Source organism: Salvelinus fontinalis, chromosome 1, assembly GCF_029448725.1.
Source record: "Salvelinus fontinalis isolate EN_2023a chromosome 1, ASM2944872v1, whole genome shotgun sequence".
Lineage (NCBI taxonomy): Eukaryota > Metazoa > Chordata > Actinopteri > Salmoniformes > Salmonidae > Salvelinus > Salvelinus fontinalis.
The window spans coordinates 16,444,710-16,458,373 of NC_074665.1; the positions used below are offsets into that span (position 1 = coordinate 16,444,710).

The 13,664-nt window shown below is 47.1% G+C and overlaps 1 protein-coding gene across 3 annotated transcripts in view; it reads right to left on the minus strand.

Moving 5' to 3' along the window:
* Window positions 1-882: 882 nt before the first annotated feature.
* LOC129820869 (glutamate receptor ionotropic, NMDA 2C-like) overlaps window positions 883-13,664 on the minus strand; it is a 93,610-nt gene continuing 80,828 nt past the window's right edge. For 2 of the 3 annotated variants that reach the window (XM_055878050.1, XM_055877965.1), the window contains 8 exons: window positions 13,538-13,664; window positions 11,351-11,504; window positions 10,589-10,714; window positions 7,613-7,842; window positions 5,209-5,369; window positions 4,807-4,994; window positions 4,276-4,508; window positions 883-3,091 (listed from right to left, as the gene is read on the minus strand). The exon at window positions 13,538-13,664 is cut by the window's right edge and continues 42 nt beyond it. In XM_055878050.1, the coding sequence (XP_055734025.1) occupies window positions 1,466-3,091; window positions 4,276-4,508; window positions 4,807-4,994; window positions 5,209-5,369; window positions 7,613-7,842; window positions 10,589-10,714; window positions 11,351-11,504; window positions 13,538-13,664 (2,845 nt within the window). In that variant the 3' untranslated portion in view covers window positions 883-1,465. The remainder of the gene's footprint in view (window positions 3,092-4,275; window positions 4,509-4,806; window positions 4,995-5,208; window positions 5,370-7,612; window positions 7,843-10,588; window positions 10,715-11,350; window positions 11,505-13,537) is intronic. The other variant, XM_055878136.1, reaches the window with a different exon arrangement.

Genomic DNA, 13,664 nt, shown 5'->3' on the forward strand with positions numbered 1-13,664 from the left:
CACTTCTACAGCTGAAACCTTTGTATTACACTGTAGACAGACACTTAACTGTCTATATTCCTTCTTTATTTGGGAATTTTACCCCCTTTTCCTCCCCAATTTTGTGATGTTACAATCTTGTCTCATCACTCCAACTCCCCAACGGGCTCAGGGGAGAGTCGAAGGTCGAATCATGCGTCCTCTGAAACATGACCCGCCAAACCGCGCTTCTTAACACGCTGCCAGCTTAACCCGGAAGTCAGCTGCACCAATGTGTCGGAGGAAACACCGTTCAACTGATGACCAAAGTCAGCCTGGAGGCATCCGACCCGCCACAAGGAGTCGCTAGAGCACGATGAGCTAAGAAAGCCCCCCCAGCCAAACCCTCCCCTAACCCGGACGATGCTGGGGAAATTGTGCGCCGCCCTATGGGACTCCCGGTCACGGCCGGTTGAGACACAGCCTGGGATCGAACCCCAGGCAGTAGTGACGCTGCAACACTGTGATGCAGTGCCTTAGACTGCTGCGTCACTCGGTTGACCAGCTGTCTGTTTTCCTAAACATACAGAGAGTGTACATATGGACTGATCCTCCCTTACGCTTCTACAACATCTTTATTGCAATTCTTCTCCAGATACTTTAATTGTACTCCTACTTATAGACATGCAGTTGCTTGGTTGCCATGGCCTTGTACACAGCAGTCAACAGGTTCAGCTGTCTGGAATATTTGTTATTTCTAAGTGTATATGGTTGTGCGATTCTATCATTTTTGCTTAGATGGAGAACTGAAGACTTGTTCCTCTCTCGTTCGGCTCAGTGGCTCGGACTGACAACACACACACACAGCTCTCTGAGACGCATTTGTCCCAGACAGCAACACTATCGACTCTGTACATCGTGGTATTATATATGAATAATATATATTTATATATAAATATTATATATAGTATATCATAATATAATGCACAGAACACAGGAATATAATGTTTCAAAGCAGCAAGTAAAATGAACGTTCCGTCCTCTCCAACATCCTCTCCAACACACTCTCCAAAACGCCCCCATTTTACCACTTTACTATGTTCTCTATTTGTTTGCATTAAGAACTCTGTACGTAGCATGCTAACTGTTTGGGAAAGGGGACGTCACCGTGCTAGGCTGAGCCAGCTGCAGTACGATGTGCTCCGCTACACATCCTTTCAGTTTCATGCTTTTTCCAAAATGGCCACTTAACATTCAGTCAAACACTCCACTTATTCTCTTCAATAAGAAAGAAGTTCAACTGTCCAACCTATCAAATTAATTCTAACCCTCAGCTTCCCTCCTTTACTGCACATATCCTTCTCGTACGTGATTCTGTGTATGAGAAGCATCCCACCCCCCTCTGAAACGGTCACTGTGGATCACAAATCTTCAATGTGGAATTCCAACCGTATATTCTGCAGTATACATTCCAGTCTATAAAGTATGTAGTGTTTGTCTGTCTCTCTCAGACCTCTGACTCCAGACTAGAGACTTTTCCCCAGGGCCGAGTCACACAGGGTCTGTCCTCAGACCTCAACCCTACCGAGCCCTCTTCTCTCTGGGGCTCTAAGGCCGGATCCTGGGCCCCTCGATAGGCTCCATAGGCCCCATACAGACTGTCCTGGTACAACAACCCCCTCTGACTTCGACAGCCCCCTCCACAGGCCAGGAGCTGGCATACAGGGCTGGGGATACGGTAGGTACCGGGGCTGGGGTGGTTGGTGGACGCCGGGGAATGGGCCTGGAGGTTGAGGGGGCTGTGGTATAGAGGCAGCCCAGGGTAGGAGGTTAGATAGTCGTTGTACTGTCTGCTGAGCAGGCTGGTGGTTCTCCGGACCACCCCCAGGCCTACCCCACCTCCCCCTTCCTGGCCCCCCAGCACGACCTCCCTGTATGTGGGCAGGTGGGTGGAGTGTGAGTGCCGCAGCTTCTTACGTGAGTTTCCTTTCCTCTGGTCCTGCCTTATATGAAGATAGGCATGTTGGCGGGGTGAGGCGGCAGGATAGCATAGGTTGTTCCGGAACGGGGTGGGGTTGTAGAGTTTAGTGGGAGTTTCTTGGTCGGCCATGACGCAGGGAAATAAGTCTGGTAAAGCAGAATGTGATTGGCTATTGAGGGATGTAGGCGGAGTATCGTCCGGCTGGCGAATCTGCTCGCTGCCCCAGGTGGCTCGAAGGAAAGATGGCCGTCGGTGGAGCCGCCGTCTGCCTGCTAGGATGAGCTCCTCCAGAGGAAGAGGCCAGGAGCCACCGCAGCCCTCTTCCCCAGGACAGAGCACCTTTCCTGGGTACAGGGAGTCAGGCATGTGGGGCGAGACGTGGTTTTCCTGGAGGTGGTTGGCCCGGAGTTCAGCCAGGCACACAGTCTTCTCCTCCCTGCGCCGCCTCCTCTGTCCTCCTCCTCTTCCTGTCTCCCCTGAGAGGAGGCTCTTGCTCTTTCTCTTCCTCTTGGAGAGCTCTGTGTGGGGGGGATGGGAGACAGCAGAGGGTGGGTGAGAGGAGAGGTAGATGTCTGGGAGCTGGAGCTCACTATAGGGGATGAAGGGAGAGCGGGGGTGGGAAAGGTGTTGGGGGTCCACATAGAGCCTACCTGTGGAGGGGTGAGGGCAAGAAGAGAGGCGGTCCCCCCCAGCCAGGTCAAGGTGAGGGCAAATGAGACTAGAAACAGGAAGTGGTCTGTCGTAGAGAGAGGAAGTACGAGCCGGGAGCGTGTATCGTAGCGGTGTGGGTCTCGCCAGCCCCCTCTGCTGGTTCACAGATGTCACTACACCCAGCGTGCAGTATTGTGGGCTGAGGGGGCGCTCGGGGGGCGGGTGTGTATTCTCTGTGACATAAGCGAACCCTCCCGGGACTGTTTCCATGGTGCCTTGCTGCGGAATGTGGACTGGCAGGCTGCCGCCATGGCGTCCCCAGTGTTCTATGGTCTTGGTGGCGTGGTCCAGTGAGGTCTCGACTTGGGCGGAGTTAACCAGGTCCTTAGCAGTGCGTAGCATCTTGAGCATGTTAGCCTGGGCATAGTTAGCTGTCAGGTCTGGGTTGGCCAGGTTAGGGAGGTCTGGTTCCTCCACCCCGTTGAAGCAACTGTAGATACCCTGGGAGACGGAAGAGAGGGAGGGAGGGGACAGAGGGAAAGTAGAGGAAGGGAGAGAGAGAGAGAGAGACAGAGAGAGAGAGAATACATGATCTACTACATGTAACGTTCAGTAGAAGCCCTGTAGAGAGATCTAGCTCAAAAGTTAAACCTCACAAAGAAAGTAATTCGATTCAAACAGATTTTGCCAGCTTGCACACACACTGAACACACACTGAACACACACAGACTTGCTGAGCAAATAGTATCAAACTGCATGGGCAAACAGAGAGCTGAGTCCCCTGACTGCACCGTTCACAGTCGACTGAAAAACTGACAAAGCCTAATTTAATTTGGCCTTCAGGGGCCCCCGTAGGGATTAACTATCTGATAGTAATTTAGCTGCTAATCTGATAAACCATGATACAGGTACAACGCTGCAATTACACACTGTTAGCAGAGCGTGCACACACACACACATAGACACACATTTTCGTGAGACTGCCTAGTCACTTTTACCCCTACCTACATGTACATATTACCTCAACTACCTCGTACCCCTGCACATTGACTTGCTGCCGGTACTCCTTGTATATGACCTCGATATTGTTATTTATCGTGTTACTATTTCATATTTTTATTTGCTAATTTATTTAATGGTAAAAGTTTACACCCCGGTTGTACTAGGCGCATGTGAAAAATAAAATCTGATTTAATTAATTGAGTTAAGTCCATAGACTTTAGGCTGGTAATGTTTTCCACGTTGGTTCGCTCCTTCTGCCTCTTCTACAAACACGCCTCTTATCACATAGATTGCTTGTTGATTAACACTAATGTTGAGCTGGAATTAAAACCGTGGTTTGTGCTCATTAAAACTATTGTTCTGCAGATGATAATGTAGTCATAGGAATTATACGTGGGGTAAACAGCAATAAGAGCTCATATCAGGCGTTATTCATTCGCCACACATCATTAACTCTTATACCAGTTTTGTTCTCTTTCTCTGTATCTCTCTCTCTCTTTTTTTCTCTGTATCTCTCTCTTTCTCTCTCTCTCTCTCTCTCTCTCTCGCTCTCTCTCTCTCTTTCTCTGTACCTCTCTCTCTCTATCTCTCTCTTTCTTTCTCTGTACCTCTCTCTCTCTCTCTTTCTCTCTCTCTCTCTTTCTTTCTCTGTATCTCTCTCTCTTTCTCTCTCTCTGTCTCACCCTGCTGATGGCGAGCAGGAAGTCCATCCTGGGAGACTTGTCTAGTTCCTTGTGAAGTTTCCAGTAGAGTAGATGTTCCCAGGAGAACACCAGCAGACTGAGCCCCATGGCCACCAGCAGCATGTAGAAGACCCCGGCCATGTTGTCTATGTCCAGCTTACTGCTCATCACCTCGTTCTTCTCATTCTGACAGATGCCTGACAGCCAGACCGTCTCCAAGCGCTGGGTGTCACCTGAGAGGAACGCAGACAGAATCACCTTGAGGAGTGACTCACCAGTGAATGACCACAGTCAGATTCAGGTGCATGGGGTTTCTTTCAAATTAGGCTACTGAGGAATATGTGATTTATGACTTATAAATTGGGCTTACCAGTGTGTGTGTGTGTGTGTGTGTGTGTGTGTGTGTGTGTGTGTGTGTGTGTGTGTGTGTGTGTGTGTGTGTGTGTGTGTGTGTGTGTGTGTGTGTGTGTGTGCGTGTGCGTGCATGCGTGCGTGCGTGTGGTCGTGTGTGTGTGTGCATGCATGACCCACCGTCTCCCAGGAACTGCAATAAGGCCAGGTCAATTGGTCGTTTCCATCGGGAGTCTTTCTGCAGGGCGATACCATAGCCCGTTGTAGCAAACACCTTCCCAGAGCCAATAGTCACAAGCTTACAGCCCTCGTCCTTCCCTGCCATGTAGTTCAACACCGCAGCATCATAGATAAAAGCATCCAGCTTCCTGGATGAGACGGAGAAGAATCAGAATGTGTTGCAGTTTTAATAAACCAAATGGAACTCTTCCCAGTAAATAGGCCTGGATCAAACTATGAGGATCATAGACGGTAATGTATTCTGAGGTAGTTGGACTGGGGGTTAGGGGTTAGGGGTTAGGGGTTAGGGGTTAGGGTTGAGAGCTGGAGGAGAGGTAAGAATTAAAGGCAGTGCATTATTACGCTGTCTTAAGGCTGTTGAGGGCTTCCTCCACTCCTTTCTGGTTGTATTTGACCATGTGTGCGTGCATGTCGGGGTAGTTACTCCTGATGTTCCTCTCTGTGCTGCCGTTAGGGACCGTCCCAAACCGGAATGGAGGGTAGTGCTCCTGAGGCTTCTGGAACTGTGAGGAGAGGAGAGGAGAGGAGAGGGGAGAGGGGAGAGGGGAGAGGGGAGAGGGGAGAGGGGAGAGGGGAGAGGGGAGAGGGGAGAGGGGAGAGAGGAGAGAGGAGAGGAGAGGAGAGGAGAGGAGAGGAGAGGAGAGGAGAGGAGAGGAGAGGAGAGGAGAGGAGAGGAGAGGAGAGGAGAGGAGAGGAGATTCAGCTCAGTGAGATCTAATTCAGAGCAGTTCTATTAATTTGAAACTGATTCAGTTAAATCTTTTCCTCTCAATTCACTTTCATTGGAATGAACGGCATTCTACCCTTTTCAATTTGATTAAATTTAAGGCCCATTCTATTTAAGTTATTTCAGTAGCCATAGACTTAGTTCAGTCTAGTAGATCAACTCAGGGCCGTTTGGAATCGGTTCAGAGTTGAAATGATTCAGAGTGCAGGGTGGATGAAACCTTTGAAAGAACCACACAGGACGCAGACGCTCATACAACTCTATTAAAGTGTAAATAAAAGCTGCTCTATTACTCTCTGTTAGTATTGACCTTCAGAGCCCTCTGTAGATGGATGGACCTCTCGTAGATAACATCCTATACAAGTGTGTGTGTGTGTGTGTGTGTGTGTGTGTGTGTGTGTGTGTGTGTGTGTGTGTGTGTGTGTGTGTGTGTGTGTGTGTGTGTGTGTGTGTGTGTGTGTGTGTGTCTGCATGAACTTGAGTGTGTATAGGAAGGAGTTTATGAATATATTGTTACTGGTCATATTGATCCATCAGCACTATAAACCGTGGTACAGACAGGACTATCTGCATAAGTACAACCAGTGGTTCATTAATACAGCCAGCATCACTGATGGTCACACTGCTTATTCTCAGCCTCTCTCTGTGTATCTCTCTCTCTCTGTTCAACTGTTTCTATCTCTCTCTCCCTGTTTATCTGTTTCTCTCTCTGTATCTCCCTCTGTTTATTGGTTTCTGTATCTCTATGTATCTCTCTGTTTATCTGTTTCTCTCTCTCTGTATCTCTGTTTATTGGTTTCTTTCTCTGTATCTCTCTGTTTATTGGTTTATCTCTCTGTATCTCTCTCTGTTTATTGGTTTCTCTCTGTATCTCTCTCTGTTTAATGGTTTCTCTCTCTGTATCTCTCTCTGTTTATTGGTGTCTCTCTCTGTATCTCTCTGTTTATTGGTTTATCTCTCTGTATCTCTCTCTGTTTATTGGTTTATCTCTCTGTATCTTTCTCTGATTATTGTTTTCTCTCTCTGTATCTCTCTGTTTATGTCACGTGTGCTCCTTCTCCAGCCTCTAGGTCACCAGGCTGCTCGTTATGTTGCACACCTGTCACCATCGTTACTCGCATCAGCGCATAATGACACTCATCTGGACTCCATCACCTCCTTGATTACCTGCCCTATTTATGTCACTCCCTTTGGTTCCTTCCCCAGGTGTCATTGTTTCTGTTTCAGTTTCATGGTTGTGTGTTGGTCGTGTTTCTTGTTTTGTATTATGTTTTGTTTAATGACGAAATCACTCGCTTTCTGAACTTGCTTCCCGACTCTCAGCGCACATCGTTACAGTTTATCTGTTCCTATCTTTCTCTCTGTTTCTCTATTTCTCTGTTTCTCTCTCTCTCTGGATCTCTGAAACAAAGTTTGGCGCTTGTCATTTTCCTCTTCTGTGATTATGCTGAGGAATAGCGAGCTGAATGAAGAAGAATGTGTGTGGTGTATGCGATGTGTGTAACAATAATAATACCACGTAATCCTTCAGTCTCGTGACAATAATAATACCACGTAATCCTTCAGTCTCGTGACAATAATAACACCACGTAATCCTTCAGTCTCGTGACAATAATAATACCACCTAATCCTTCAGTGCATTTGTTGAAGTATGATCTATTGTTCTCTCTCTCCTTTCCAGTTCATTACACACACACATCACACACACCACACACCACTGACAGTCTGCTAGCTGGTGTGGTATAGCTAGACCTGACAGGTGTAAAACTGTCCTGTTTTTTTGGGGGGGGGGGGTGTGTGTGTGTGTGTGTGTGTGTGTGTGTGTGTGTGTGTGTGTGTGTGTGTGTGTGTGTGTGTGTGTGTGTGTGTGTGTGTGTGTGTGTGTGTGTGTGTGTGTGTGTGTTTACGTATGTAAGCTATTGAATGACAGGGATAATCTTTGACAAGATGAGCTACAAGAGGACAGTTATCAGGATAGATGTATTGATGGATGACTCGGGGATTGATTAACTGTCCTACCTTCTTGTCAGACAGTCCAGACACAGTGTCTATGTACTGCTCCTGGATCATGAAGGCAGCCAGGTTGGCGGTGTAGGAAGCCAGGAAGATGACCGCGAAGAAGGCCCACACCAGCACCATGATCTTACTGGTGGTTCCTTTAGGGTTCTCGATGGGGACTGAGTTATTGAACACGATGCCCCAAAGCAACCACACTGACTTCCCTATGGTGAAGGTAGGACCTCCTGCCGCTGGTGGGGGAGGGTTTGGAGGCAGGAGGAGAGAAAGGAGGAGAGGGGGGAGGTGTTTAGTTAGTAAACTCATTGTATCATAACAGTATCATTAGCAGATGTCCAATATACATCCATGTTATTGATGTGTGTAGTGAAACATACGTCCATGTTATTGATGTGTGTAATGAGATATACGGCCATGTTATTGATGTGTGTAATGAAACATACATCCATGTTATTGATGTGTGTAATGAAACATACGTCCATGTTATTGATGTGTGTATAGAAACATACGTCCAGGTTATTGATGTGTAATGAAACGTACGTCCATGTTATTGATGTGTGTAGTGAAACATACAACCATGTTATTGATGTGTGTAATGAAACATACATCCATGTTATTGATGTGTGTAGTGAAACATACGTCCATGTTATTGATGTGTGTAATGAAATATACATCCATGTTATTGATGTGTAATGAAACATACATCCATGTTATTGATGTGTGTAATGAAACATACGTCCATGTTATTGATGTGTGTAGTGAAACATATGTCCATGTTATTGATGTGTAATGAAACATACATCCATGTTATTGATGTGTGTAGTGAAACATACGTCCATGTTATTGATGTGTAATGAAACATACATCCATGTTATTGATGTGTGTAGTGAAACATACGTCCATGTTATTGATGTGTGTAGTGAAACATACGTCCATGTTATTGATGTGTGTAGTGAAACATACGTCCATGTTATTGATGTGTGTAGTGAAACATACGTCCATGTTATTGATGTGTGTAGTGAAACATACGTCCATGTTATTGATGCGTGTAAAGAAACATACGTCCATGCTATTGATGTGTAATGAAACATACGTCCATGTTATTGACGTGTGCAATGAGACATACGTCCATGTTATTGATGTGTGTAAGGAAACATACGTCCATGTTATTGATGTGTGTAATGAGACATACGTTCATGTTATTGATGTGTGTAAGGAAACATACGTCCATGTTATTGATGTGTGTAATGAGACATACGTCCATGTTATTGATGTGTGTAATGAGACATACGTTCATGTTATTGATGTGTGTAATGAGACATACGTTCATGTTATTGATGTGTGTAATGAAACATACGTCCATGTTATTGATGTGTGTAATGAAACATACGTCCATGTTATTGATGTGTGTAATGAGACATATGTCCATGTTATTGATGTGTGTAATGAGACATACGTCCATGTTATTGATGTGTGTAAGGAAACATACGTCCATGTTATTGATGTGTGAAAGGAAACATACGTCCATGTTCCTATACTGTTGATGGCTGTATCATGCATTTCCCATTAGCTTGTTTGTATGGCCCCTTACTAGACCTAATAGAATTTGGACCTTTTCATCTCTCTATCACGTTTCCATTCATAGGTTGTTCCCTATCCCATCACTCAACCCAGCAGCAGCACTCAACACAGCATCATTAGCGATCCTCTCAGCATTAGACTAGTCACCTAAGGGTTTGCCATTAGCCTGCCTCTAGCTGTGTGTCGTGTTGGGTAACAGTGTTAGCCATTAGCCTGCCTCTAGCTGTGTGTCGTGTTGGGTAACAGTGTTAGCCATTAGCCTGCCTCTAGCTGTGTGTCGTGTTGGGTAACACAGTCTTAGCCACTAGCCTGCCTCTAGTTGTGTTGTGTTGGGTAACAGAGTGATAGCTGCAAGTCTGGCTCATGCTGTGTGTTGTGTTGTGTAACACAGTGTTAGCTACTAGCCTGCCTCTAGCTGTGTGTTGTGTAACACGGTGTTAGCCGTTAGCTTGCCTCTAGTTCTGTTGTGTTGGGTAACACAGTGTTAGCCACTAGCCTGCCTCTAGCTGTGTGTTGTGTAACACAGTGTTAGCTGCTAGTCTGCCTCTAGTTCTGTTGTGTTGGGTAACACAGTGTTAGCTGCTAGTCTGCCTCTAGTTGTGTGTCGTGTTGTGTAACACAGTGTTAGCCGTTAGCTTGCCTCTAGTTCTGTTGTGTTGTGTAACACAGTGTTAGCTGCTAGCCTGCCTCTAGCTGTCTGTCGTATTGGGGAACACAGACTCAGCCCATCCATCTTCGCCAGCTTGGAGAAGCCAAATCCATCTCCATCAGATTAGCCTAGCGGCAAACACTAATTAAACCAGGAAGTGACCTTTCAGACCGCGAGACGAGAGCGGGCTCTGGCATCTCGGCATGCTGGGATTGATTAGCCGTCTTTGTTGAGTGCAGTGCTATACCCCACTCTCCCAGGGACTCTCGGGGTCTGGCATTCTGTGTCAATACCTGCCTAAAACCACTTTAAAACTCTTGGCACCTAGCTTCTGTTTCTAGTATGTCAGAGTTTTTTGTGTAGTAGGACACAGCCGTTTCCCATACTAGTGTAGCCGATAAACAACACTCGCTTTCCTGTGTTTGTGTGAATAAGCAGTGTTTTAGTTTTATTATTATTATTTATTATTTTAGGGGTGGATCAGCTTTAATATTACAGATTGTAGCTTCCATCAATGTAATTGTCTGCATCATTTCCAATCCCCCATAGATTTGTTGTGTAAATATGTATATAAAATATATTTTGAAAATATATTTTATTTTATTATTTTCACCTAACCCTACCACCCCTCTCATACACTTCCTTGTGTTTGGGTGAATAAGCAGGGTTAATGACCAGTTTCAACCCAAGTCTCCTGTGTGAGCCCTCAGCGCTAAAGCCAGGGTAGCAGCAGCTATGCCTCAACTCACCTTTAGCGCTGAGCAAGCTGCGGTTGTAGCCGACAGGACTGAAGTACTCAAACACGAATACGGTCACAGCTACCACGGTCAGGCACATTACAAACATCATCACCCACACCGCTGGGCTATAGGGCTCTGGGAGAGAGGAGAGACAAAGAGGAGGGAGAGAGGGATCTTTCTTTTTAGGTCTTTTGGACTGGCCAATGATGGCTAATAATGTCTCCGGTATAGTATCTACAGAAGACTTAAAGAGTCATAGGATTGTTCATCGATTGCTTTGGTTGTCATATAAGCTTGTCTACTGCCAGGCTCAAACAAAGCAATTATACATTCTGAGCAGCTCAGGGAGAGAAAAGGCAGAGATAAAAATGACACATTTTAACATGGGGAAAATATCCGCAAACTTGATTTCATTTTGATTTGGTTGTTTCAGGGTTTATGTATGATGTAGTTGTATCTGCAGGATAAATCAAAAGTTACCTAAAACGGAAAACAGACCACTGAGACAGAACCCAGTAAAGTAGGCCAAACACAAACACACACACACACTGAGCGTTGCCATGGGAGCTAGCTGTCATGCTGCTTCCGTGAGGAGAGGCATCATGGCCGGCACTCCAGGTAAATCACTGTTAGACACAGATCTAGGATCAGACTATACTCCCAATATTATAATGTTAACTATTGGAGGACTAACACTACACTTACCTCAGATCAAATAATATTTACATTATATAAAGTCAATCAATCAATGAATCAATCCAACTATCTCACCGAGGAAGGCGGAGGGGGAGACAGTCCCATTGCTACGGGCAACCATGACGCTGATGCCGGTCTCGACGAAGGGCACAGAGAAGTCGATGATCTCAGAACGCTCCTCATTTATGGTGAGAGAACCTATGGCCATGTCTGCTTTCCCGTAAAACACCTGGGAGAGAGGAAGGAATCAGACGGGGGGGGGGGGTGGCAGGGTGATACATCTTTACATCATACAACTTAAAACCTAATCTACTGTGCTTCATCCCTCTGTCAATGTAAGAATTTCACATTAGAGCATTTTCTCGCCTCTTGCATTACCTCAACAAACGGCATTGAGCCTCTGGGCATGGGGATGCAGGCAGGGATGTTGCCATGAGGAACACCTGTTCAGGCGTACGCCTTTAGGATGCGACTGTGTTTGATGTGTCTTCAGCACCATATGAGCATGCATGTTTCCACACACCATTAACCTAGATACAATCAACCATCAAAGAGATACTGTACACCTACCCAGTCTACCTCTGACCACTGCCTCTCTCCTGGTCCCAACAAACACACAGCACAGATTTAGGAGTAGGAGCTCTGGAGCTGTTCACAGGGGAAGTTCACTTATCTTCCAATTGTTATCTTCCTGCCTGGGATTTCAACCAGCAACCTTCCAGCTACTGGTCCACCTCTAGCCTCTAGCCTCTAGCCACCGCCTCTGTCCTGTAACGTCCTACATTACTGGGACTTCAACCAGCAACCTTCCAGCTACTGGTCCGCCTCTAGCCACCACCTCTAGCCTCTAGCCTCTAGCGACCGCCTCTGTCCTGTAACGTCCTACATTACTGGGACTTCAACCAGCAACCTTCCAGCTACTGGTCCACCTCTAGCCTCTAGCCTCTAGCCACCACCTCTAGCCTCTAGCCTCTAGCCACCGCCTCTGTCCTGTAACGTCCTACATTACTGGGACTTCAACCAGCAACCTTCCAGCTACTGGTCCACCTCTAGCCTCTAGCCTCTAGCCACCACCTCTAGCCTCTAGCCACCGCCTCTGTCCTGTAACGTCCTACATTACTGGGATTTCAACCAGCAACCTTCCAGCTACTGGTCCACCTCTAGCCTTTAGCCTCTAGCCACCGCCTCTGTCCTGTAACGTCCTACATTACTGGGACTTCAACCAGCAACCTTCCAGCTACTGGTCCACCTCTAGCCTCTAGCCTCTAGCCACCACCTCTAGCCTCTAGCCTCTAGCCACCGCCTCTGTCCTGTAACGTCCTACATTACTGGGACTTCAACCAGCAAACTTCCAGCTACTGGTCCACCTCTAGCCTTTAGCCTCTAGCCACCGCCTCTGTCCTGTAACGTCCTACATTACTGGGACTTCAACCAGCAACCTTCCAGCTACTGGTCCACCTCTAGCCTCTAGCCTCTAGCCACCACCTCTAGCCTCTAGCCTCTAGCCACTGCCTCTGTCCTGTAACGTCCTACATTACTGGGACTTCAACCAGCAACCTTCCAGCTACTGGTCCACCTCTAGCCTCTAGCCTCTAGCCACCACCTCTAGCCTCTAGCCTCTAGCCACCGCCTCTGTCCTGTAACGTCCTACATTACTGGGACTTCAACCAGCAACCTTCCAGCTACTGGTCCACCTCTAGCCTCTAGCCTCTAGCCACCACCTCTAGCCTCTAGCCTCTAGCCACTGCCTCTGTCCTGTAACGTCCTACATTACTGGGACTTCAACCAGCAACCTTCCAGCTACTGGTCCACCTCTAGCCTCTAGCCTCTAGCCACCACCTCTAGCCTCTAGCCTCTAGCCACCGCCTCTGTCCTGTAACGTCCTACATTACTGGGACTTCAACCAGCAACCTTCCAGCTACTGGTCCACCTCTAGCCTCTAGCCTCTAGCCACCACCTCTAGCCTCTAGCCACCACCTCTAGCCTCTAGCCCACAGGTGTCAAACTCATTCCACGGGGGGCCGAGTGTCTGCGGGTTTTCGCTCCTCCCTTATACTTGATTGATGAATTAACATCACTAATTAGTTAGGAACTCCCCACACCTGGTTGTCTAGGGCTTTATTGAAAGGAAAAACCAAAAACGTGCAGACACTAGGCCCTCCATGGAATGAGTTTGACACCCCTGCTCTAGCCTCTAGCCACCGCCTCTGTCCTGTAACGTCCTAAATTACTGGGAGAGTTTGTTGCTGGAGCTCCTCTCACCTCTCCGATCATGCCGTTCCAGATGCCACTGATCATCTTCCCATGTTTCCCGTTAGTGACCAGGTAGAGGTCGTAGGAGAACTTGATGGTGCGAGACAGCTTCTTCAGAATGTCGATGCAGAACCCC